Genomic DNA, 26,467 nt, shown 5'->3' with positions numbered 1-26,467 from the left:
CATGTAGTCCTCTTCTGTTTTTTGATTTGGAATAATCATCCTTCATTTTCACACAATACGTATTCTTGCCTAATACCTGGTCTTGGCATCTAACCAGGTCAAGACATGAGAAAGTGTAATAAGAAGGGTATCCTGACTGTGAATCATAACAAATGAGAAGGAACCACTACTATAGACACATTGTCTCAGTTTCTTAAAAAAATCTCAGTGCCATTGAGTTAATGACACTCATATTGACCCTATAGGACAGGATAGAACTTCCCTTGTGGGTTTCCAAGATTGTAACTCTTTAAGGGAGTAGAGCACCTCATTTTTTCTCCCATCTTATTTTCTTCGTGCTGCTATAATTCAAATTCCACAAGTGGATGACTTTTTGTTGTTGTGTGCATTGGAGTAAATTCTGACGTAGTAACACAGGAAGGGATTTATAGTCTATGATCTGTACACGAGCTGATAGAGCACAGTGGGGTCCTCTTAGCTTGTCGTCTTTAGAGAAGTACATGGCCAGCTCTTTTCTCCTCTGAAGCCTCTGATAAATATGAACTTCAGGCCTTTCAGTTAGCACCAGTGACCATTCACCATTGTGCTGTCACAATGTCAGAGGCTAGGTATTCACATTCGGGGAACTCTTTCTCAGCTACCCTTTTATGAACAGCTTCCACTATTGCACCACACAACTAGAAAGTTGTGATGGCGATAAGATACAGTGGCCCCGATTAGAAAAAGCAGGCCTTGTGCCCAACTAGAGAATGGGAGTTAATTAAAAACAATATATGAGATGACTGGTGATAAAGTGGGAATTGGTTTCCTTTCCCTATTTGAAAATAATACAAAGCAATTGTAACTCTATGGGGAAATAAGCCCCTATAATAAAGTACATTGTGCTATAATATTGAGCAATAAGTGATCGTTCAGTATAATGTTATTTAAACATTCACTCCTGAGTGTATCAGGAAACTGCAGATAGGGTTATATATGCATACACTCCACTTGATTCTTCAGTATACAGTATTGCAAAAATGACAATAGTCCATTAGTCCATTCATTACCACCACAAATTGTTCCCTACTTTTTCTTTCCATATTTTCCTGTATTTTTGTACACATGGCATGACATGTACCCACTAAAAAATTTCAATACATAATGTTCAGTGACTAGAGGAGTTCTTTTCATTATTATCACTGCCTTAGCTGTTTTGCTGCCATTAGTTAAATCTTATAGCACCCTAAACTTATGAAATAGCCTGAGAATAACTTATTAATTTAGTTTCATATAAATAATTGTTTTTCAGAATGCAGAACTCAAGAATGGCATTCCTTAGTTGCACTAGTCTACTCTTTGGTTTGAAGTAATTTCAAGAGATTATTTCACTTCTAGTTTTAAAGAATGTCCTAGAGCCATCGTCTTGGATATTCCCCAGCCTTAGAGGACTCGGTAGATATGCAATCTTTAAGAACTCAAGGTTCTATTTCATGTTTTTCTCTTTTTTTTAATCAGAATCCATCCTCCCCTCCCCAAACCATTTTATTAAGAGCTAATCCAGACATCGAACCATTCCATAGTTTAATAATATCAAGCAGTTTTGTACAACTGCTATCATAATCAGTTTCAAAACATTGTCTTCCTTCCTGAACTCCTTGATGCCAGCTCCCCTTTTTTCACCCACCCCCTCCTCTTCCATACCACCCAGGAACCCTTATTCTTGTTATTGTCTCGATAGATTCATCTACCATGTGTTTCGGACACCAAAAAGCATAGGGGAGAAAACATAGAAAGGAGTCAAGAAGGCTATCAACAATACCAAAGTACAACAGGACAAACCCAATATAAAAAAACCCGCAGAAAATATTAAAAACCAGATCACGCACAAAGTGGATCAAAATGTACACAAAGTGTAGAACTGGGATCATGATAGAGAAGGGGAGGAAGCATTAAAGAACTAGAGGACTGTTGTGTATTTCATCCGTGCTATACTGCACCCTCGCTGGCTTGTTTCTTCCTTGTGCCCCTTCTGTGAGGGGATGCCCAATTGTCTACAGATGGGCTTTGGGTCTCCACTCTGCCTCTGACCCACCCCTCATTTGCATTGATAACCGTTGTTTGTTTGGGGGTCTTTTGATGCCTGATACCTGATCCTGTCTACAACTTGTGAAAATGTGGGCTTCTTGCTTCCCAGCTAGATGGCCACTTGATTATCTTCAAGCCTTTAAGACCCCAGATGCTATATACTTTAATAACTGAGCACCGCAGTTTTCTCCACCACATTTGCTTATGCATCCATTTTGTCTTCAGCGATCATGTTGGGAAGGTGAGCATCACAAAAATGCCATATTATTAGAATAAAATGTTCTTTCATTGAGGGAATATTTGAGTAGAGGCCCAATGTCTGTCTGCTACCTTAATACTTAACATATATGTACGTAGATCTATGTCCCTATCGTTATATATAAATACATTTACATATGCATGTGCCTGTATTTACACCTCTATAAATTTCCTTTGCCTCCTCATTCTTTCTTCTACTTCCTTTTACTTTCCTCTTGTTCGACCTTTATTCACTTCTCAAAAATTCCTCTGCGTTACATTGCACTTGATCCTCACCATCGATTTCAGATCATTCGTTGTTCTCTTGTCTCAGAGTTTGTTGGCTCCCCACTTCCTTTCCACCACCTCCCCCTCTAGTGGGTCCCAATGTTTTCTCCTCAGAATTGTTTATCCTACCTATCTTATATAAATAGACATGAAAAAAAGTCTGATGAGGTGCCAAGCCCTGCCCCTGAAGTCTATTTTGGGGATTCCTCACGGACTTCATTGCTTTGCTCTTCTTGCTGTGCTGTGGCTTCCTCCACCCCACTATCATGACCCCAGTTCTACATTAAAAACCTGGCTAGACCAGAGTATGTACAGTTGTACAGATAAGAGGTCTTGACACATGGAATCCAGGACAGACAAACCCCTCAAGAACAATAATGGGAGTAATGATACCATGAGGGTAGGTGGGAGGTTGGGGGAGAAAGGGGGGACTGATCACAATGGATCACATATATTACCAAGAGATGGTGTAATATATGAAAATAATAATAATTTATCAAGGGTTCATGAGGGTGGGAGAGTGGGGAAGTGTGGGGGAAAAAATGAGAAGCTGATACCAGTGGCTCAAATAGAAAAAAGAATGTTTGAAAAGGGTAATGGCAAAAGATGTACAAATGTGATTGACACAATGGATATATGGATTGTTATAAGAGCTGTAAGAGCCCCCAATAAACAGCCTTTCAAATTTAATTTTGCACTCTTGATCATTTCTTCTTGAAACAACTCCTTTTCTCCTTGTGCTCACGGTTGCTCATCACTCTCGAGAATACTTGAAAACTAGGTAGCATTTATCAATCCTCTCCACTTTCAACAGCAATTTTTCTCCTTCTGAGAAGAGCTATCAGCTTTCCAGTTCCATCTAGTGGTAGAAAATTGATGATCACATTTCGTTTTGCATTTGCAACTTTTAATCTTAGAACTCAGTTTTCTGTTTTTAGATTAGATAGCTGACAAAGCAGCTGAACTTCTGCTTTTCAAGAGTAGAACTGGCTCTGCTCCTTCATAGCAGAGTAGACAGAAGTGCTTTTTGTGGTACATTGCTTTTATTTTAAGTTCTAGATATTGTTTCTGTGTAGGGAACAGCACCTGTCCTTTCTGCAGACTAGTATGAATTAATGTTGATTCAGTTATGTGGCTGCTTCTTTTTATTGATCTGTTAGAAAATTCTATGCATCCCAATTTTTCCCTATGGCTTCCAAATTACAATTTTATTTCCAATGACACCGGCAGAATTGTTCATGCCTGAAAGTTGCTATCTGGTCACTAGTTAATGTATGTTTGCACTTCCTTTAGTCCATGCAGTTTTTAAGCTGGAAGCAATGTAAGTCTTTACAGGAGTACTCTGTATCATATTTACATGTTGTCTTAGTTTAGGCTAAGATTCGAGGAAGTGTGCATGTGTAAGATAAGTCGAGGCACTTCAACACATGTCTCTTATTTCAGCCATCCCAATTTTTCCCCTTAGCTATGTGTGTATATTTATACACGTGTGAACCATTCAGTCAATATTCTGGGAGACATGTAACACTTCTGACTTTTTAAAAAATAATTTTATTGGGGGCTCGTACAACTCTTATCACAAACAATACATCCATCCATTGGGTCAAGCACATTTGTACATTTGTTGCCATCATCATTCTCAAAATATTTTCTCTCTACTTGAGCCCTTAGTATCAGCTCCTCATTTTTCCCCTCCCTCCCTGTCTCCCCCTCCCTCATGAACCCTTGATAATTTATAAATGATTATTATTTTTGTCATATCTTACACTGTCCAACGTCTCCCTTCACCCACTTTTCTGTTGCCCATCCCCCAGGGAGGAGGTTATATGTAGATCCTTGTAATCAGTTCACCCTTGCTACCCCACCCTCCCTCAACCTTCCCATTATCACCACTCTCAGCACTGGTCCTGAAGGGATCAGCTGTAATGTATTCCCTGTGTTTCCAGTTCCTATCTGTACTAGTACTTCTGACTTCTTATACTCATATCAGTATTAGAAAACATTGCAAACACGATGCGCATTGTGGCATTGAAGAACTTTTGAATGAATTATGTGCACTTTGATTCTCCAAGTCACTTTATATAGTAGTCAGTAAGAAGATGAGATCTTATTAGAAGAGAGTAATAAATTCGGACATTAGACCATCCGAAAGGCAAAAAAGAAATGTAGTTTCTGACAGTGGATATTATTCTGAAGAAGAATGGATGGAAAATGACAGTTTACCAACTTTAGAGGATCACATACATATTTCAGGCATGATTATTCAACTTGGAGATCCATGAAGTATAAGTGAAGTAACAAATTTACTTTTTGATAATGGTTTCTTTGATCTAATTACTTCTCAAACCAACTATACCATCTCCTAATGGAAAAATGTTACAAAGCCTTTCTAGAACTTCACCAAGGATGGAACATACCGGTAGCAATAAATATATATAGTTATATATAAATAAACATATGTTTATATATGTGCTGTACAAATGTTTAAATTGGAAGATACAAATAGGCATTGATAGAAAGGAATTTCTTAGTAAACTTACATTGATGGGATAAGCCAAAAAGACAAAATATAAAGGTTACTGATCAACTTGTCTGCTCTTGGAAGAACTCATATTTCCCAAAGCTATGAGTAGAATGAGTTTTGAGCAAATCCTTATATTTTTTCATCTAAGCAATAATTAACAAGCTACATATAACAAAGCCAGGTTTCAAAAAATCAGAATTCTTTTGGATCACTTCATTCCAAAAATTTAGTCAATATATATGTGTCCAAAATAGCAGGTATCACTCAATGATGCAGTGACACCAAGAGAGGACATATCAGCCTCAGAACTTATAATCCAGCAAAAGTGATAAAAATTGGGATTTTAGTCAGGATGCTTTGTGAAAGTGAGACTAGCTCCATTTGCAACTGATGATTTATTTGGGTGAAGGCAAAAAGTTACAAGACACGATATTATCCAGCGTGTGGATATCTATTTTCTTGCTTCTTGGCATCGTGTTCACCAAGATAATTACTACAGCAGTATGTCAACTGCTGATATATAATTGAGAAACAAAGCACTAGTCTGTGTAATATACGAGATAACTGTGGCTTGCCAAAAAGAAAAAAAACAAAGAAACTTTGAAAAGAAAAAATTATGTTTTTGTGGGAAAGATCCATTTCCATTGTTACCTAGAAAGACACAAGGTCAGTGTGCATAATTTCAAGTATTTTTGATACCTCTGTGACATCCACACCGGACACAATAAAACATAAATTTCTGAGTGGCTTGTGACAGGTATATGAAAGGAGTTGATGGAGCAGACCAGTATATGAGGAAGTCAGTATTTTACTCAAAAGCATAAGCTAGTATAAATAGTAGCCTTTTGATAACATTTGCCTTATTCAACGCATTTAAAATTTACTGTAACTGTAAATTACAAAAATAATAAATGAAAACATTTCCTACTAGAAATAGCTAAGGTGCGGTATAGAACTTGGCAGTAGGCCAGGTATCTCTAGAAGAGTTCCATATGCAAATTTATCTTTGAGGTTTTCAGGAAAATTGAAAGACCATACTTTAGACAAAAATAGTAACTAAAGAAGAAAAACATCCTAATAGGGTATTGAGAGTACTCTTTTCGAAAGGAAAGCCAAGCAAAACTGGATATTTTTTGCAAAATTTGTTGTGTACCATTGCACACAGTTAAATGATATACAATGTGCCATACCTCTAACCCCCCCGGCATATACTATGTATCTGCAATAAGTTTCCCAGAGCCCCAGTAACATAGTGGTTACCAGTTGGGATGCAAGCCACAAAGTCGCCAATTAGAAACCACCAGTCGCACCTGGAGAGAAAGACCCGGCTTTCCACTGTGATACAGCCTCAAGCTCACAGAGGCAATTCTGCCCTTCCCTGTGGGGGCGCTATAAGTCGGAACTGGCTGGGTGGCAGTGAATTTGAGTTTGTATAAGTTTCATTTAACTGCATCATGTATAAATAATTATATTGGAGATGTTTTCATTTTATGTTCAATGTGGGGAAAATAGCTGCTGCATAGAATAGTTTGGGGCTTGAAATAGCTGGTCTACAAAATGTAAATAATGTAAAAGAGGAGGATTCCCACTAATGTTTATATTTTCTTATAATTTCTAATCTTAAGGTGGTAGGGCATATTATATAGTCGTTCTTCTTTAGTCCGCCTTTGGTTTGTGTGTATATATATATATATATCTTTAAAATTTACTTCCTACAATGTATTAATATAATTTCCACAAGTATACATCTTCAGTTAAAAAATAGAAAGCTGTCAATAGAATAAGGTTTTATGTTAATTTTGTTTTGTTTCATCATTTTCAGCACACTAAATTACTGATAATTATTCAGTACATTCCTGAAATAGAGCCATTGTATACAATATAATAAGATTTCAACTATTTATTTGCAACAGGAAATTTCCATTAAATTCTTTCTTCCTCTGGGAGAATTTATGTGGGCAAAGTTTTCAAAACAGGACTATATGAAAATCTGTACTGTGTTCAGTGGGCTGTATTCATTTCCGTTGAGAGTAAAGCCCCATACTTAAAAACTAACAATCCTTTTCCACTTGGATGATTGTATTGAATAGAGGGAACAAATATGTTGTATAGATTTCTCATTCAAAATGAATGTTAGTTGGCTTGATGGTCCCATTGTGGATTAATGAGAAATCTGAAAATTGTGTTTCAAAGAAAAATATAAATCAATTGTCACAGTTGACTTATTCACAATTCAAAAGGTAACTGGAACCGATGCTCTTGTGGACTTAGGAAAAGAACAAACATGCCTTAGAACAATCAGTAATGAGACACTTTGTTGAGGGAGATTTTCCATTCTGTTCAGCAAAAACTAAGGACAAAGCCAAACACTCCATTTTAATCTCCCCGGTCTTCTATTTTAAAGGAACACAGAGGAATGCAAAAAGAGAGACAGAGCTCTTGCTGTCACCCAAGCCAAGTGAAACCAAGGCCAAAAGAATTATTGAGAATGTGGTAGTCACATAAGCTGGTGTCAATTTGAGAGGATTATGAGTGAAGGGGTGGAGTCTACCCTGTCAATCAAGATATAATCAATGAGGCCTCTGTGTGGACATGGCCTTGTCCTGAGAATTCTGGGAACTCATGTATTTCCTCCTTGGAGGCAAGAGACACTTCTCTCTCTCTGCTCACTCCCTGAGAGACTCACTACTGACAAGACCCATGGCACTATGCTCTGGGAGCTAGAGAAGCCACATGGACCTACCCTTATGTAACCAGACCTCTGGAGCTAGAGATACCACATAGAGACCCCTGCCAGCTCCGAGATGCTTACAATGCCACTGGTTCCACAAGATTTCCAACCCTCTGGCCTGTAATCCTCTTGCATTTGGCTTCATTGCATGTATTTCGTGAGTCTGAAGAGAACTTTATAGATTGGTGTCAGACATATGGGCTAATAATGGACTTATGGAGTATATCTGGACTGGGCTGGGACTTTTTTTCAATATTCAATTGCTCTTGTATATAAACTTCTTTCTTATATACATATGAGTGTCTATGAATTTGTTTCTCTAGTCCACCCACACTAACAGAGAACAAGGTTATCTGCAGAGAGTGGAATTAGCATATCACTCCTCAGTTAGATATCTGCTTCCACGGTTCTCTGGATTATGTGAGCATGAGCAAAGGACTAACGAGAGATGACTTGGAAGAGAATTCAGACAGCTGTCCTCTTAACCTTGAGCCTGTTGTAGCACAGCTCATAAACTAAAGTGGCCTGAACTATCTTCCTGTTGTCCAATCTGAGGAGGTTGTCCACAACACAAGGAAACCTACACAACGAGAGCCTTAAGGGCTCTGACAAATAAACCCCGGGTGAGTGCAAGAGGGTCTCTTTCTAAGCAATGATAATGTGCCCCGAAGGAGGCCAAGCCCTCACTTCCCACAAAGAATTTCAACATGACTCCGCTAAGTACTGGTCCATGGTCATTTTTTTCCCCAGAGAATGCTGATGACCAGTTACAGTTATTCCTGAGAGTAGGAACTATCTATCCTAAGAGGTCAAGCCTGAGCGAGTAAGAAGTTTTATATATTTTGATACTGGCTTGTTAATACCTGACCATGATGTGAAAGAAATGGACATTAAAGAAGAGAAGGAGAGATTTTAAAGAGCTAAGTTAAAGGAGTGATCTGTGGAGAACAGGATAATAGAGAGTTGAAACTTTACCTAGTTTGGATTATTTAAAGATTATTAGCACTATAGTAGTCCATAGCAAATATTCAGCGCATAATTCTGTTTTATTTTAAAATAATTTTATAAAGGGGCCCTGAAATTTGGCCCAAAATAGGCTTCCAGGGATACACAAACCCAATTAAAATAGGATGTAAATATTTTATAATTGTGTTTTTTGTTGCTCGTAGGTGCTGATTAATGAGCTCTGATCCATAGCAACTCTATGCAAATAGAAGGAAACACTGCTTTGTCCTGCTTCATTCTCTTAATTATTGTTTGTCTGATCCAATTATTGCAGCCACTGTGTCACCTTGCAATCAAGTTTCTGGAAAGATATTCTGGCTTTTAAAGAAAGCTATATCTCAAAAGAGTGTTGCGAGAGTTAAAATCAATGCCAATATTATTTTAGAGAAATACTAAAGGTACTAGCTAGGTAAATCATTAGTTCATACACCAAGTATTATTGAGTTTCTACTGTTTACCAAAACTTTTACTGACAAAAATTAATAACGTCAGCAGGCACAATATATGCTAATACAATTTGCAGTTTAGTTAGCATAATCATGATTGAGATAATTGTATCATGATGCAATGACGATGTCAAAGGAAGTTCAAGGAACCATGGAAATTCATAGGAAGTGTGTCCAATCTATGCCAAGCTTTGGTGCAGTGATGGTGAGATGAGGTTGAAGAAGGAAATATACGGCTTTTGATTTAATTTGAGAATTGTAAAAATGAATAGAATTTGTTCTCAACGCCCCCCCCCAAGCATTGCTGTACAAAGTATGGAGCTGACAAGAGAACATGCTATGTAAGGAGTGGAAAAGACAAGCCATCATCACAGTTGAGACATAATATGAGGGAAAGATTGTAAAAACGTAAATGAGATATTCTGGAAGCTTTTATCACCATAAGGAGTTTAGAATTGATACTAATGGTGACAGAAAAAACCAAACAATTCAAAAAATAGTTCAAGACTTTCAATAGACTACACAGTTTGCATTTCAATGCACTGCTTTATCTGCACTGATTGCTAAACCAAACCGCTAATCGAGGGGAGGCTTGCCTGGACTATTAGGTTTCCTAGGGAATAGAGATCATCAGTTTAATTTTGGGTTCCTTTGAAATTAAAATGAAGGGAATTGTGATTTGGGTGTAAAAATAGGAAGGAAACAATTCAAGGATAAAACTTTTTTCCTTAGACTTGTGGATAAATTGTGAAACAGATCTGTGACAGAAGGAAAATAATTGTGGTCGTGGAGAAATTCCATTTCGCACATTTTGATTTTTGCTTACTTTCCTGTATGTATCCATGTAAAGAAGTCAAGGAAGCAGCTGTATATATATCATTTTGACCTTGTATGAACCAATGTAAACTAACAGAATGAAAACTGCCTCCTGTTTTTTAATAGAAAATTACTGACTGAGATGCCAAGTCTGAATCACTACTATCAATGCCATTGTTGTATGCTTTATATTGAATCCTCATTTTATTTTTTATACAAATCTAATTTCTCATTTTATACAAATAATAATTCATCATTAGTTTGGAAAGCAGATATCATCCAAGCCCTATTTAGGAACCTCTGAAAGAAAAATGTCCCAAAAGAGGGGTGGGCACAGCCAGTAAATACCTCTTTCCTCTAAAAATGAATCTTCGTTTCTTGTTACTTTTGAAATAAAATGATGCACTGAAAATATGTCTTCCAAAATGAAGCTGTGGTATGTTTAAGGGAAAACTGCTAGGATCTTGAAGACCTTGATAGGAGTTTATAATTTAGTAAATTCTCTAGATATATTTTTCCTCAGAAATTCTCTACCATTTTTCCTTTTATTGTGGTTCCCAACCATTTCACAACACTTCCCTCGTTCAGTCGCACAGACAATAGTACATAAGGTTCTTTTGCTTCTTAGCTATGTCGTTAAATTTTTCTTAGACTCTCATAGTGCTAGTATTTGGGTTCATGAATGCTACAACGTGGATTCTAAGACTCTCATGACCATGATAATGAGTACACACAGCCTACAGGTTTTTTGTCTTTGTTTTGTTTTTTAGGAGAAAATAGAGGCCTCGTAGAAATTTTCAAGTATGTTTTGTTTTCTTCTAGTAGAATATTTCACTTCCATATTGCCATTTTTCTGCCATTTTCTATTCATTTGAAAAAGACACACCAATGCGGACAATTGTTTTGTAAATGAAAGGAAGTGTAGCTTTGTCTCTGGAGGGTTTCTTTCTATTCAATACTTATTGGTATGGTAAAGGGGCCCCCCAACAGTATGAAATAGACTATAGCACCAAGCCAACACTGCCTCATAATAACCCCCACAGGGTTTCTGAAGCAGGTCATCTTGAAGGAAGGAGATAGCTATGTCTTGAGAATGAATGGTGGATTTGAACCACCAACTGTGGGGTTAGCAGCACCACAAGGATTCCTTCAAATAGATTATAGAATGTGCAATTTTATAAATTTCCGTGTTTGGGGAAGTTATTTTCGTTAGCGGTTGCCAAGTTACTTCCTACTCAGGTTCAACTGGTCTTACATCTTCTCAAGGAAGCCAGGTGGGAGGTTCAAACCAGCTGTTGCTCCATGGGAGAAAATTGAGAGTTTCTTCTCTCAAGGCTGTTAAGATTTACAGCCTTAGAAACCCACAGGGGCAGATGTACCATGTCCTGTAGGGTCTGTGAATCAGAGTTGACTCAATGTTAATGAGTTAGGTTTGGATTTTAGAACTATTATTATATTGGATGATATTATTGCAGCCACTGTGTATTTTGTGTCATCTAATCTTTGAGATTCAACTTCTAAAACTAAATCACACAATAATCTGTTCTGAACCATTGAGTTTCATGATCTTATATTGGGAAGCAGATTGCCAGGCCTTTCTTCCTCATCTGGCAGCTCCCATGATGTCTCCTTCATGAGCGAAGGAGCTTGTATTTGAAATATTAGTCGCATAGTTTCTAGCATCATAGCAGCATATAAGCCACCAAGGTACAGCAAACCGACAGATGAGTGGTGGATTTTGAAGTTAAGAGCAAGTAAATGCATCGGCCACTTGTTTTCCTTAAATGTTCGTTTGAGTTATATAAACACATATTTTCACTAAATGGCTTTTCATAATTTTCACTATGTTTACTACTCTGTGCTTTATATTTCTAATATCTTCTGTGTTTCTTCTGCTGTTTCATAACCTGATTATGATACTATTCAATTGGTCTAACATTAAAACCGTTTTGCATCCATTAGTGCTTATAAAACTCAACTCTTTTTTTTCTTTTGCTTAATTCTATTGGCAAATTCATTATAGGAGAAGTGATTGTTTAGGCCTAAAAACTCTTTCTGGTGAAGGAGAATTTATGTAATTAGCAAAACAGCCCAGGTAGTAATTAAACGTGAAAACAGTGTTCAACTAGTCTTCATTCATTTTTAAATTAGATAAACAACAGCATATAAAGCACTTGTTGTGTCAGGGAACATGCCAGGTGTTGGGGACATAGCAGTAAGCAGGACACGCTCCCTTTCTTCACGGCGCGTCTTCCACAAGGAAGAGGCACAGCATGGATACATTAATACGCTGTAGGGCAGTGGTGCTTTAAAAGGACGAGTGTACTATTTTAAAATCAAAGAAAAGATGATTCAAGTGTGGGTCAAAGAATGTTTAGACACTGGTATTTAGAGGTTTTTATTACTGTTTTTTACATATTTCTCTTACTAGCCAAACCTTCAGAACACCCTTAGAACCTAACATTGTCCAAACATTTATCATCTCTTTGGGTCACTGCAATGACCTCCTTATTGATCCTTGCCCCTTCTTCAATCCTTCGTCAACATAATGACCAGAAGGGATTTTGTAAAAGGTAGGCCACACCCCCTTTGAATCCTTATTGAAATCATCTCATATGAGGTTCAAGGTCACTTGGAAAGTTTTATACCACCCTGCATTTCTAAAGCCACTCCTTGCCTACTTAACTCTCTGGCTTATTTTTACTTGTTCCTAGACTTCTGTTCAAAGTAGATTCCTTGCTTAACCTGAATCATGCCTAGAATCCCACTGCCTCGGGATAGAACTTTCTGCTACATCTGCCTGGGGCTTTCTTTTAGATATTTCATTCATCCTCTTCAAAATTCTTGTTTAAATAGCATCTTCTCAGTAAGGTTCTCCTCTCCATTCTGAAAATTGAAAACTACTCCATGAAAAAATGCCTATCTACCTCTAGCTTTGTTTTTCTCCACAACACTTGCTAGTATGCAATATGATTTGCTAATTTATTTTGTTTATTACCAGTCTTTCCCCCACAAAAGGTGCCTGAGAGAAAGAATTTCCACCTGTTTTTAAAATTGTCAAAACCCTTGAATCAAGAACCATCTTGACATATGGCAGGAGACCAACAAATATTTATTGTAGGAAATAATGAATGGAAGCGGAACATACCCATCAGCATTAGATGCAATTACTGATTGGAATATTTCTCAAGCAACTGCCATCAGGCGAAAGGGGAACATTATAGATGAATAGTTATTTGAATTTAAAGATTCATAATTGTCTACTGGGGATTTGTAAGAGATCACAAAAGGAAGAAGAAAGATGACCCCGGAAGTGAAAGCCACCAATGTAAAGTAGGATGAGCACAAGCCAATTATTTAGAGACATCCTGCGAACTGCAGGCTCCTGGCCTTCTCCCTTGTCCCCTTCCAGATGCCTGCCCTGTGCTCCCATGGTAGCCTTGGCCCGAGGATTTGTGATGGTCGTAAACAGCTTTTAGGACACTTGTTGGATAATTGTTTAACCTTGTGCTGCCTGTTGGGTTTCAGACTGACCTTGACGAACTGTAGTTAGTTACTGTCTCTTATCATAAAACAGAAAACGCTTCAGCTGGGGTTTATCTTTGCCAAAATACATAATGTCGCTCCTTTAAAAAAATTGTCTGCTAAAGGGAAAGCTTTCTCCACCAAATCGTCTTAGGAAATAGTGAATGATTAGATTTAGCCAAATGTAATCAGTAATCTATAATGTTTTGTTTTATTTCCTTGAGAAATAATCCTTGCATTGCAGAAGAAAAAGTAAAGGTTTGCAACGACTTCCGTTTAATAAGGTGACCGCCCTCGTTGCAGTCGAGTCAGTTCCAACACTTGCGTGGGGTTTCCCAGAATGGATTTCTCAGAAGTGCATTGCCAGACTCTTCTGGTCAGGCAAAATCTCTGTTAGCCGTCTGGAATGTCAGGAACCAACGACAACGCTTGTAGGGTGACAAGGCTGACAGAAAGTGGCTAAAAATTTAACAACAAGGAAAGTAAAAGAGCCAAATTATAAGGCCAGCTAAAATTTAATAAATGCTTACTGTATGTACGAGGCTGATGAGCCCTGGTGGGGGAGTCATTATGCATTGGGTTGTGATCTGCATGGTCAGCAGTTCAAAACAACCAGCAGCTTCACAATCGAGAAGCTGGGCTTTCTATTCCTATAAGCACTTCCTGTGTCGGAAATCCCTGGGGATCACAAGGAGTCAGCATTGTTTGGATGGCAGTGAGTTTTTCTGAGATATCTACCAGCTTGGGCTACCTAGTGCCACTCATATGAATAAGAAAGAGATTCATGTAAAGAAAGAAATATGTATCAAGAAAGTAGCCTACACAGCCACACAGTTCAACTCCAGTCTGTGGTTTACATGCTAACTGGGGAGACCCTTTCTGACTCAAGCCACTGCAGACAGTTGAACTAAGGAGAAGAAGCCAGCAGGTGGAGACAGAGATGAGTGTATCTGACACAGAGAATAGGGCAGGCCTCCCATAGCTCCCAAGGGTAGGCAGGCCACCTGGTGTCCACCAGCCACAGGCCCAAGAAGCAAGAAGCAGGAACCAGGCCAGTAAGAAGTGAAGAGAGGAGGCCTGGAAATTCTTTATAGATATGAAATAGGCTACACCCCTAAGGCTGTGATATGAACTTTCTGTGTGGACGTCTTACTGCCACACTACTGAGGATACTGGTCTGGACAAACTGACACAAAACCTGAGCCTCACAATATGACCCGGTCATCTTCTAAGCAGTCTCTTTGTAGTCAGTGCCTCATGCCGTTCTCTCAACAACCCAAGGGAGTGAGTGTTGCTTTTTACAGAAGGAGTAAAGGTCCATCAAAAGATTAAGTAATTCACTCAGGATAATAAATTTGATTTTGTATTTAAAATTATATTCAGATCACATAATCAATCAAGGGACATACTATGGACCCTGAGCGCACTGCCTCCGAGGAAGAATGTCCATTTGAAACATTCTTCGAAAATATATTATTTAAAAATATATTTATACTTTGAAAGTGCATTATCCTGTAGAAAGCACCTGTCATATGCTTGTCTTTTGTTGAGAATCTAGAATGATTATGCAAAATTCCTGTATAAGAATATCACTTTGCCTCTAGGATCAATTTTTTTTTTAATACTTTTGTTGGATATAATTCATGTATCATACATTTCCTTAGTTCAAGCATATTAAAAAGCTATATAAACATCATTACAAAGTTCTAGAAAAATTTGTTCCTTCTTGTGTTCATTATATGCTCCACATTTCCCTCCAGCCTGTGCCCCCATATCCCCAGTAAGCCTGTACATCAGTTACTGTCTCTCTCTATTTGCCCATCCTGAACTTTATATACTAGAAAACATACAAAGTAAAAACAAAAACAGCAAATAGAAACAAAGTTAGGAAGGAAGGACCAACAATATTGTTAAACTAGAGGGGCGAAAACCTTGATCAAGGAAAAAAAACAGGAAATATTAAAAACTAGAGCAAATTTAAAATGGGTCAAAAGAGAGCTCGAATGATCAGATATTACATTTTAACCTAATCACATCTGTCATCCTTCATAGCAAGGTTATTCACATCCCTCAACTCTGGTCAGAGAGCACTCATCAGAGGCTTAATCAATGTAGGGGCCTACAAATGGATCTGGCATTCCTACTGTCATCCATAGCCTTCTGCAAATTGGGTATTCACAATTTAAGCTCTGATACTATTCCTTTCATATTAGGATTTTATTTTTTATCATTCTTAGATCACACAGGCATGGTGTGCTTCTTCCATGTAATCTTAGCCGATGCCACACTCAGATAGCTGCTTATTTGACTAGAATCCTTTAATTAAGACCCAAGAATCTTTTTTTTTTTTTTGACAAGGGGCTCCATCTCCTTTCTTCACCACATTGTGCTATAGCACCCAAGATATAAATTTCTTATACTTTTGAATTAATAACAAAAGTATCTAGAATTTATTAACTGACATGGGGTGGTGATAAGACAATATCATATTCATATTAAATTTATCATTGATTGAGTTTTTAAATATTTCTAAGGCTACTGAGTCAGATGATCCAGAACAGGACATTCCAGGACCAAAAAAAAAGTTACAATTTTTATGGTAAAATATCTTCTTTCTACAAACACTCCTTGGCTCTATTTTTGAGACTCCTTTGTCCCAAAGATGAGCCCTGGTGGCGTAGTGGTTATGTACTAGACGGCTAACTACCAGGTCACTAGTTTGAAACTACTAGTCACACTATGGGAGAAAGATGAAGCTTTCTACTGCTGTAAAGAGTTACAGGCTCAGGAACCCACAGGAGCAGTTCTCCCCTGTCCTATAGGGACCGCTATGATCCAAAATAGGCATGAAGGCAGTGAGTGATTTTTACAAGGAACTAGATCTCCTTGAATTCAGAACAAAGACTTTTGTAGGTGTATCTACAATGTGGAAAAAATAATATTTTTTATAAATTTGGAAAATATTTTATGAATAGATGTTTTAACCTTAAAATAGTACATTGTAATAGACCTATTTAAAATTTTAAATATAAAACCAAATCAGATATTCACAAGAACCAAGTAAGTACCATTAATTAGTGAAGAAGTTGTATTGTTGAGACTACAAGGCATATGCTGTATATAGAATGCTATGTGGATGCTTTTTTAGACTCAAGTGGTTAATACTTACATTATATATGTATTATGCATTGACGATATTTTTATCCCTTCACTGTTTTTATCTTTATCTGTGTCCATGTACGTGTGTGTGCTTGTTGCAGGGAAGGCCAGCAGTCGCCAGAACAATGGCAGAAGATGTATGGTAGATGCTCGGGGAATGAAGTGTACCACATTGTTTTGGAGGAAAGCTCATTTTTTGCAGAGTATGAAGGAAAGAGTTTTACATATGCCTCTTTTCATGCACACAAAAAGTATGTTTCCGCTTTAAAAGTGGATCACCCACACGTTTATAACTACAATCCATTCTGTGCCCACAAATTGCCAGTGTTCTGGGTTATTGACATAATTATTAAACTATTTGAGCTCTGACTACTATTTTATCTAAAACAAATTAAGATTATCGGATGTAAACTGTAATATAGTCAGACTGTGTGCTTTAACAGCCTTTTAACTATCAGTTTTTAAAAAATCATTAAAATCCCACTTATATATGAAAACTAATCTTATAAATGTTAAAGTTTTAACAAAGTAATCGTATATTCTAAAAGCCGTATAAAAAACCTGATGATTTTATGATTGCACGTGCTTTGCCTAGAGAGATGTTAAATGCTAAAACGAAAAAAAGGAAAAGATGATACCCATTGCCAGAGTCAATTCTGACTCGGGGAACTTGACGGAAGTAGACTGCCACACCTTTCGCCACGCATGCCCAGTGGGTTCCAAACCATGATGTCTGAGTAGCAGTCAAGCACTTACCCACTGTGCCATCATGGCTTCCTTAAAAAGTATTGATGGTACCTTCCGATTCAGCATGGGCACGATTTCTTCCTTTTGAGAAGAGGCATCTTGGTGGCATCGGGCTTATGTCTCTGGGGCCTAAAAGCCACCAACCACTCTGGAAAGATGGGGCTTTCTACTCCAGTAAAGAGGTGCAGTCTAGGAAACGCACCTGGACAGTTCTTTCTAACCTTTCTGAGGGTATGAGCCAGAGTCAATTTGATGTCCGTGAGCTTGGTTTTGAGTTTTGAAAAGAGAAAGCAATATTAATTTAAAAGGCACATTAATCAAGAAAATAATGTTTTATTAGTATTACAAATAAATGTCACTATATCACAGCATGTTCTTTTGGTATTTAGTATTTATACCTGCCACTTTAAGTTTTTTTTAATTTTAACAGTTTTATTGATATATGATTCAGATCTCATACTGCTCGGTAGTTTAAACATAATAAAAAGAATTGTTCGATCATCACCCCAATCATTTTTAGAACTTTTTCATCTTTCTTATTCTCGTTATTATTAACTCCCCTTCTCCTCTGACCTCCCCTGCCATAATCCCATGAAACTACTAATCCAGTTACTCTCTGTACAGATTGACCTATAAAAAGAAAGAGAAACCTCTATCAAAAATATAGTAGAAAATAATAAAAACTGGAACAAACTTAAAATGGATTAGAAGTGAGAGCAAATGATCATAACTACATGCACATTAAGCCACTTTTCAATGCACTCAGTGATAACAAGGCTAATATTTCCAGCCCTGATCAAGGGTAGAGGGGTAATCCACACAGGGCTTTCACTGTCACCCATAACCTTCTACAAATTGGGTGCTACGTTTTTAAGCTCTAATACTGTTCCTTCCTCAAGTTTTAGATTTTGTTATTTACAGTCCTTGGGTACCTCAGCTTGGATGCTTCTCGCTTAAAACAAGATGGTTGTTTCTTTCCAGGCAAGCCTTTAGGACCCCAGATGCTAGTCTTTCTGATGGCCAGGTGCCATCTGATTTCTTCACCACCCTTGGAGCTAGCACCCATAGCGTCAGAGATCTTTTCCAGAGGGCAAGTATCCAGAGCAGTGCTATTTTTATGAGGGCCACGTCCTATGCACGGACTGTTCTTAGATTAGCATACTACTTTGATTTTAATGGCGCTATCTTCATAGGCTTACTTTCTCTGTTTGAAAATATTTTAAAATTTCAGTTATAGTTTTACACTATACGATATTGGAATAGATAATTGGTGCTTAGTACATTGTCTAAAACAATATATGTAGCAAAAAGTTTTAAGTAGCAGCTGTTATATTCAAAGTGTTATTTTTATTAATTAAGCTATATACTTGTTAGGGATTTTTTTATTACCAATCAGAATAAACTAAATAGAAAGCATACTTAAATCCAGGTACTCTTATTAAGATTTAAGTATATTTTTTTCTTTCCTTAAGGCCAATGATTTTTTTTTTCTGACCACAGTAAGAAATGCTTTACATGCTGTCTGTACTTGATGCACACACACACACACACACAGACACACACACTTAAACAGGCAAGATTTTGTGTTGATCTCAATGTGCCAAGTAGATAAATTAATGGCAAAACAACATTATTCTTACTACATGTCATGCACTGTGATAATTTCCATTTCATTTAAAAAAATTGGTAAATGAGATCAACACAATTGATTTCATGACCCACTACATGGTTCTTTTCCTATAAAATCTTAAGATCCTTTTTAAGCTTTAGAATATTCTGATTTGACATTTTAAGTTCCTGTTAAATAAGGCTTTATTAATTTTTATGTATTCATAATTTAAAAAGAAAATTTGCCATATGACAAAACTTAGACTCATCTTTTTTTTTTAATTAAGGTTTGGTGTCTGTTTGATTGGTGTTAGGAGGGAAGATAACAAAAACATTTTGCTGAATCCAGGTCCTCGATATATTATGAATGCTTCAGACATATGCTTTTATATTAATATTACCAAAGAAGAAAATTCAGCATTTAAAAACCAAGACCAGAAGAGAAAAAGCAATGTCTCAAGGTCATTTTATCACGGCCCTTCCAGATTGCCTGTACATAGTATAATTGCCAGTATGGGTAAGTAGAAACAAGGTTATAAATGTCATTAGACTATTTCTAAGGTAAAAAGAATATATTGAACAATTCATACTAAAAATGTTTAAGTAAAATTTAAAATGTACAAATACTGATTACAAATTATATATAATTAGGCTTATAGAACTATTTTTCCCTAAGTTGGTAATCAATGCAAATATTAAAATCTTGCAGCCAATAATTATTCTACATTTCTGATCATCAGTATCAGCATTTCTATATTTTTCTTGTTAGTTCTCTAGCCTATTATCAACAAAACCAAACCCCCAAATCATAGCCATCAAGTAGATTCAGAAGCACAAAAACGCTATGTAAGGATTCTGAGCCTGTAAACCTCTGGGGGAGGAAACCTCATCCCTCTCTCGCTGAGCAGCTCATGGTTTAGCAGCGCAGTACAGACACGCTCACTCGTCTAGTGTGCACTCAAAGCCCTCCTTCTATTACCAATCTCTCTCTTCACATTGAACCAAATTTCTATTACACCGGAAAGACAAATAAGTAAGTAGATTTTGTCAGACTTTCCTTAAAATGTTACCACTCAACCACTTACAAAACAACAAGCACACAATAGTTCATTCTGTGTTGTCTCTGTGAAAGAGAAACATGCTGCCTTCTTAACTTTAATTCATTCTTAATACACATTTTCAGTTTTGTTTTGCTTGGGTTATTTGTTTTTCATCACTGTTGATTTCTGTCCGTAGCATGTTTAAATCTCTCACTTGTTCTTGCCATCGCCTTTTCTCTTATATCTCTATAGCAACGCACACACATGCACTCTGGCCCCTGCAGCCCTGCCACGTAAGCGCCTTCTCAAGGTCATCACTGCTTTGTACCTCACTAATGCAGTGGACATCTCCACAGCATATGGCAATATTGATCATGTCCTTGAAACGCTCGATCGTCTTTTGTCTGCATCGGCTGCCTTCCTTCTCCCTGCGCAGTCACAGCTGCTCTCATGGTTCCATTGCCCTCTAATAACTGATGAGTCCCTTTCCTCATCTGCCAAACAACTTCATTTCCTCTTCAAACAATAGATTCGACTGCCTATTGGTCATTGCTATTTGGATGGCTTACAGGACAAACCAACTCAGTAGATACAAATTGAACTAATCCCTCTTTCCTCATTAGAAACCAGTTCCTTCTCCTTGTTCCATGTTTCATTTGTCAGAAGCAGATGACACCATTATCTTTTTATTTATTATTCAATAAAGTCAAAGTCTAAAGTTTTCACCATTCTTCTCCTCGCATACCTCATAATCCCCCAAGTCAGTTCAATCTGTTATCTGAATAGTCCCTGAAGCTATTCATTTCTTTCCGTGGCCGCTACCACTGTCACTGTTTGTCCTTCTGAATTTCAATGTCAGCTTCCAATCTGACCCCATTCTTCTAGTCTTGCTGCCATACTCTATTCCCACCCAGCAACTAGAATAATATTTTATAAACCTAATCTTGATGATGTCAGTCTCCTGTATAAAAACCAAACCCACTGCCCGTGAGTAGATTCTAACTCATTGTGCCACAGATGGCAACTTAAAAGTGCTCCTGTGGTTTCCCAGGCGGGAAGTATGGAGTGTTTAATAGTGGACTGCCTCAACATGCTTCTGGGGGCAACACGTGCGTTCCAGCTATCTGGGGTTTGTTGTTGTTTTTTATTTAGCAGCCCAGTGCTATGCCACTGCACCGCCATGGGAAAATGCTACTCTATAATGTACCATGATCTTTAAGTAGCTGTCCAATAGTTGCCATTTTCATGAGGCAATATTAGTTTGATGTTGTTGTTGTTATTGTTGTTTTTAAGTCCCAGAGCATACACCTTGTCCTCATGTGGTTAAGCTCAGTAGATCAGTTACATGATTTTATTATTAATGACTCTTTATTACTTCTGTAGCCCTCTAGTTTACCAAACCCTTGTAATTACTCTCCTGAGTTCCAATCATACTACGCTTATTAATATTTTCACATATATGTATATATATATTTAAATTTTTAGCTAGAAGGCATTAACTAATTGTTTCCTTCTACAGGAACCATCCATTGACCCCCAAATTTCTAAGCAACTCCTAATTCTTTATATCTCAATCTAACTAACACTTCCTCCAAGATATACAAGGGTAAGTCAAAAAGTATTGCTACTAGAGTTCCAGTTCACACACACACAGAGACTATTTCAACTGAACCATGCTCAAGCTTGCCCACAATCAGTGGATAGCTCCAGTCAAGTACCCTCAGTAGCACCCATATTTTAGTTTTGTTAGGCTGCCTCCAAAACATTGATACATTTTGTGCCACGGGTAAAAATTATTTTGAGGTCAGAGCTAGTAATAAAAATTTAACAACACTCAAGTAGAAATCTTCTCAAATAACTGAATTTTGCAAAAAGTTTTCAGGCATGCTATCCCACATAAAACAACAGCTTTTAGATGAATGAAGTGTTACTAGGAAGGCCTGAATGATGAGCCAAGAGAAGGAAAATTCTCAACATCAGAAGAAACTTTGACAGTAGTCAGAAGCTGCTTAAATGACTCACTCACTGCCATCCTAGCTCCCCTAGCACTGAGCAGAACTGCCCTTGGGGGGGCTTCCAAACTATAACTCTTTACAGGAGAAGAATGTCTTGTCTTTCTCCCAAGGAGCAGCTGGTGGTTTCCAACTGTGAACCTTGTTATTGTAGTGAAGATATGTTATGGAACAAACCATAACAAAAACCAACTCTTGTCTACCAATATGATCCAGAGAGGAAGGCCCTATGAAAAGAGTAGCATTCTAGATGAACTTCTGGGTCATCTAAATTCAGGGCAGAGAGGTCAACATAGAAGGTGCTGACAACTCGTGGGATCCCCAAGGGGTAATCATAATAGATTTTCTCCCCAAATCCACTATGATCATAGGGCTTATTGTGAGGATGTTTTGAGAAAAAATTAAAACTGTATTGGTGATGAAAACACCAAGAAAGCTTTACCAAGAAATTCCCCCTATTATGACAGCATATCTGCTCAGTCCACATGAGTAATAAGAGAATTTTGCCCTATGAGAATTTTGTGGAGAAACCTTTCTCCATTCACCCTTCAGCCTTGAGCTTGCTTCTTCAGGTGTTTGTTGCTGTTCCCAAAACTCAGAGAATATTTAAAAGGATTATGATTTAAGTTTCTTGACAATGTCTAAATTGATGTTTAGAAGAGTACAAAACTCCTTAGGAAGGGTTAAAGGGAAGGAAACACCTTATTCAGAAATACATATAGCTAGATGGAAGACATGTTAGAAAACAATATAGCTTTACATTTTGATATTTTTAAAATAAAACTTTCTATGATTTTGTAGCAATACTTTTTTACTTACCCTCAATATTTCATAGCCATACTTAAACTTTGTTATATAACTCTGTTTGTCATTGACATAGAAGGATGTTTCAGAAAACTCATAGGAAAATTGAATGAGACTAATGAACTTTCCCCCCAAATTGTGAACCCTCCCTCACATAATGTCTCTTTGATGGTAGTCCTTTCTATCCTTTTCATTCATTTGCAGGATTAATTATTTAGTCTCTAATATGGTCTATTACTGTGGAGAACATCAAGATCTTAACTCATGAAGAAAGCAAAAGGTCATTAAAAAGACAAGACATATATAAAAGATCAAAGTGGATGTCAGAAAAGACATCCGTATTAGTACGGAATTATTATGCATATTAGTATGGAATTATTCTGTATTAGTATGGAAGACCAAAATCCTCATAATTGGATTAATGATGCTTACTCTTAATTGTAGAGTAGCTAAAACACATGGAAGAAAGGATGAAGTCAAGAAGCTGAATAGAAAATTTGGAAGGGCATCTAGCTGGAGTAGACAAAGCCAAATATTATAATGAAATGTGCAAGGACCTAGAATTAGAAAAATAAAAGGGAAGAACATGCTAAGTACACCTGAAATTGAAAGAACTCAAAGAAGAAATTCATGCCTTGAGTTGTGTGTTAGTTCAGGTAGGCTAGAGAAAAAAATCTATAGAAATCCATAAGTGTACAAGAGAGAGTTTTATATAAAGGGTAATTGTATATTAAGAAAGCATCCAAACCCAGTCCAGTCCAAGCCCATAAATCCGATATTAGGCCATATGGCCGATACCAATCTATAAAGACCTCTACAGACTCATGAAACACATGCAATGAAACTGAATGCAGGACAATCACAAGCCAGTGGGTAGAAAATCTTGTGGACCCAGTGGTGTTGTATGCATCTCAGTGCTGGCAGGGGTCTCCATGTGGCTTCTCCAGCTCAGGGCACTGGAATAGTTCTATGTGTCAGTCGAGTGTCTTCCAGGGAGTGAATTGAGAGAGTGTGTATCTCCTGCCTCCATGGAGGAAATACTGGAGTTTACCAGAATCCTCAGGGGAAGGCCAAACCCACACAGAGGCCTCATTGGCTCTGACCTGATTGACAGACTCAACTCCACCCCTTATCTCTTACTCTCTCAAGTCACAAATTGACATCAGATTATGTAACTACCACAAGCTGTAATTTGGAAAGATTCTAAAACCAAATATTGAATGATGCAGTAGGTATCGAGAGAAGATGGAAAAAATGAGTTACTGTGCCCCTCCCCAAACAAACAAACAAACAAGCAAACCCAACTAGGTCACATTCAATTTCAGGAGGTAGCATATGAGCAAGAAACAATGGTCCTGAAGGAAGAAGTTCAAACTGCACACAATGCATTAGCCCACAAACGAAGTTTTGAGAATTGATAGAATGCCCATTGAAATGTTTCAGAAAGCTGAAGAAACACTGGAGTCACTCACTCATCTATGCCAAGAAATTTGGAACACAACTTCTTGGCCACCTGACTGAAAGAGATCCATATTTGTGCCGATTTCAAAGAAAGGTGAGGTAACAATGCTCAAACTATAAAACACTGTCATTGATAGCTCACACAAGTAAACTTTTGCTTAAATAATCCAAAAATGGTTGCAGCAGTACACTGAGCGGTAACTGCTAGAAAGTCAGGCTGGATTCAGAAGAGGACATGGAAACAGGGCTATCAGCTGGATCTGGACTGAAAGCAAAGAATATCAGAAAGAAGCTCACTTGTGTTTCATTGACTATGCAAAGCCATTCAGTTGTAGACCCATAATAAACTCTGGGCAACCTTGAGGCTAGTGGGAATTCCAGAACGCTTCATTGTGCTCTTGTGAACTTGTATACGAGTCAAGACACAGTTGTGAGAACAAAACCAGTGAATACTGCACGGTTTAAAAGCAGGAAAGGTGTGGTTCAGGGTTATATCCTCTTTCCACACTTGTACAATCTGTGTGCTGGACAAATGATCAGAGAAACTGGGTTATATGAAGAAAAATGTGGCATCAGGATTGGCGGAAGGCTTGTTAACAACCTACTCTATGCGGATGACACAGCCTGGCTTGCTGAAAGTGAGGAGGACTTGAAGCACTTGCTGATGAAGATCAAGTATTGTAGCCTTCAGTATGTATTAGTACGGAAGGCCAAAGTCCTCATAATTGGATCAATAGGTAGCATCATGATAAAAGGAGAAAAGGATGGATTGGTCAAGGATTTTGTCTTACTTGGATCCACAATCATTGTTCATGGAAACAGCAGTCAAGAGAACAAAGGAGTGGTTACATTAGGTAAATGTACTGCACAAGAGGTCTTTGGACTATTGAAGAGCTAGGATGTTACTTTGAAGTGCACCATGATATTCTCCATTGCATCATATGCATGTGAAATTTGGACACTGAATATGGAAGACCTTAGCAGAATAGATACATTGGATGTGTGGTGCTGGAGGAGAATATTGAAACTGCCATGGACTGCTAAGAGGACAAACCTATCTCTTTTGGAAGAAGCAAGGCCAGAGTGCTCTTTAGAGACAAGGAAGGTGAGACATCTTCTTACATACTTTGGAAATATTATCAGGAAAATCCAGACCCTGGAAATGAACATCATGTTTGGTAAAGTAGAGGGGCAGGGAAAGAGAAGGGCCCCTTAATGAGATGGATTAACACAATGGCTCAGGCATTGGAACAATTGGGAGGATGGTACAGGCCCGTGCATGGTTTTGTTCTGTTGTGCAAAGGGTCACTATTGGTCAAAGTTGGCTGGATGGCACCTAACAACAACAACAACATGTTCTAGAAATACTTAATAGGATATTTGAATACACAAACAAAGACTCCTGCCTTTACTGAGCATGCTTTCTTTCAGGGGGGAGACAGCCAATGAAAATGACATATAATAAGTGAATAAATAATTTGATATTTTAGACAATGGTGAGAACTTTGAGGGGAGGGAAAGAGATCAAAAACAGAGCTACTAGAAGGGATTGTGAATTCTGGATCGGAATTTAAATGAAGTGTTTGATAGACCTCACTGACATTATGAGATATGAACAAATGCTTAAAGAAAGCAAGGGAATGAGCTTGCTGGATTTCTGGAGGAAATCCTGAATTGTGAGCCTGCCTGAAATCCGCCAGGAATGGTGGGGCCCTCTGGGCTCACATACAGTGAGGAATGCTATACTTTGTACAAGGTGTGGTCCAAGAAGTCAAAAGGCAGCAGGTCCAGTAGGACTTTGTAGATCAGTGTAAGGATTGTGCTTTTTAACCAAGAGCATTGTGCTGAGTCATGTCTGGAGGTCCGGGCCTCCTGTGTGTCAGACGAGAAGCACCCTGCAGAGCGGTTTTGAGTCTCAGCGATCTTTTGAAAGCAGATCCTCAGGCCTTTCTTCCATGTCGCTCTGGGCGTGTTTGAACCCTGAATTGTCAGCTAGT

General features: G+C 37.8%; 1 protein-coding gene across 1 annotated transcript in view; it reads left to right on the top strand.

The window, feature by feature from the left end:
- KCNT2 (potassium sodium-activated channel subfamily T member 2) overlaps positions 1 to 26,467 on the top strand; it is a 480,656-nt gene that overhangs the window by 343,201 nt on the left and 110,988 nt on the right. The window contains exons 14-16 of the mRNA XM_004700062.2: positions 10,885 to 10,915; positions 16,900 to 17,049; positions 19,441 to 19,670. Of these exons, the coding sequence (XP_004700119.1) occupies positions 10,885 to 10,915; positions 16,900 to 17,049; positions 19,441 to 19,670 (411 nt within the window). The remainder of the gene's footprint in view (positions 1 to 10,884; positions 10,916 to 16,899; positions 17,050 to 19,440; positions 19,671 to 26,467) is intronic.

This window comes from Echinops telfairi, unplaced genomic scaffold, assembly GCF_000313985.2.
Source record: "Echinops telfairi isolate 266 unplaced genomic scaffold, ASM31398v2 ScPeMD7_7424;HRSCAF=8462, whole genome shotgun sequence".
Classification (NCBI taxonomy): Eukaryota; Metazoa; Chordata; class Mammalia; order Afrosoricida; family Tenrecidae; genus Echinops; species Echinops telfairi.
Note: the sequence above shows the minus strand (reverse complement) of the source record. Positions and strands in the feature narration are given on the sequence as shown.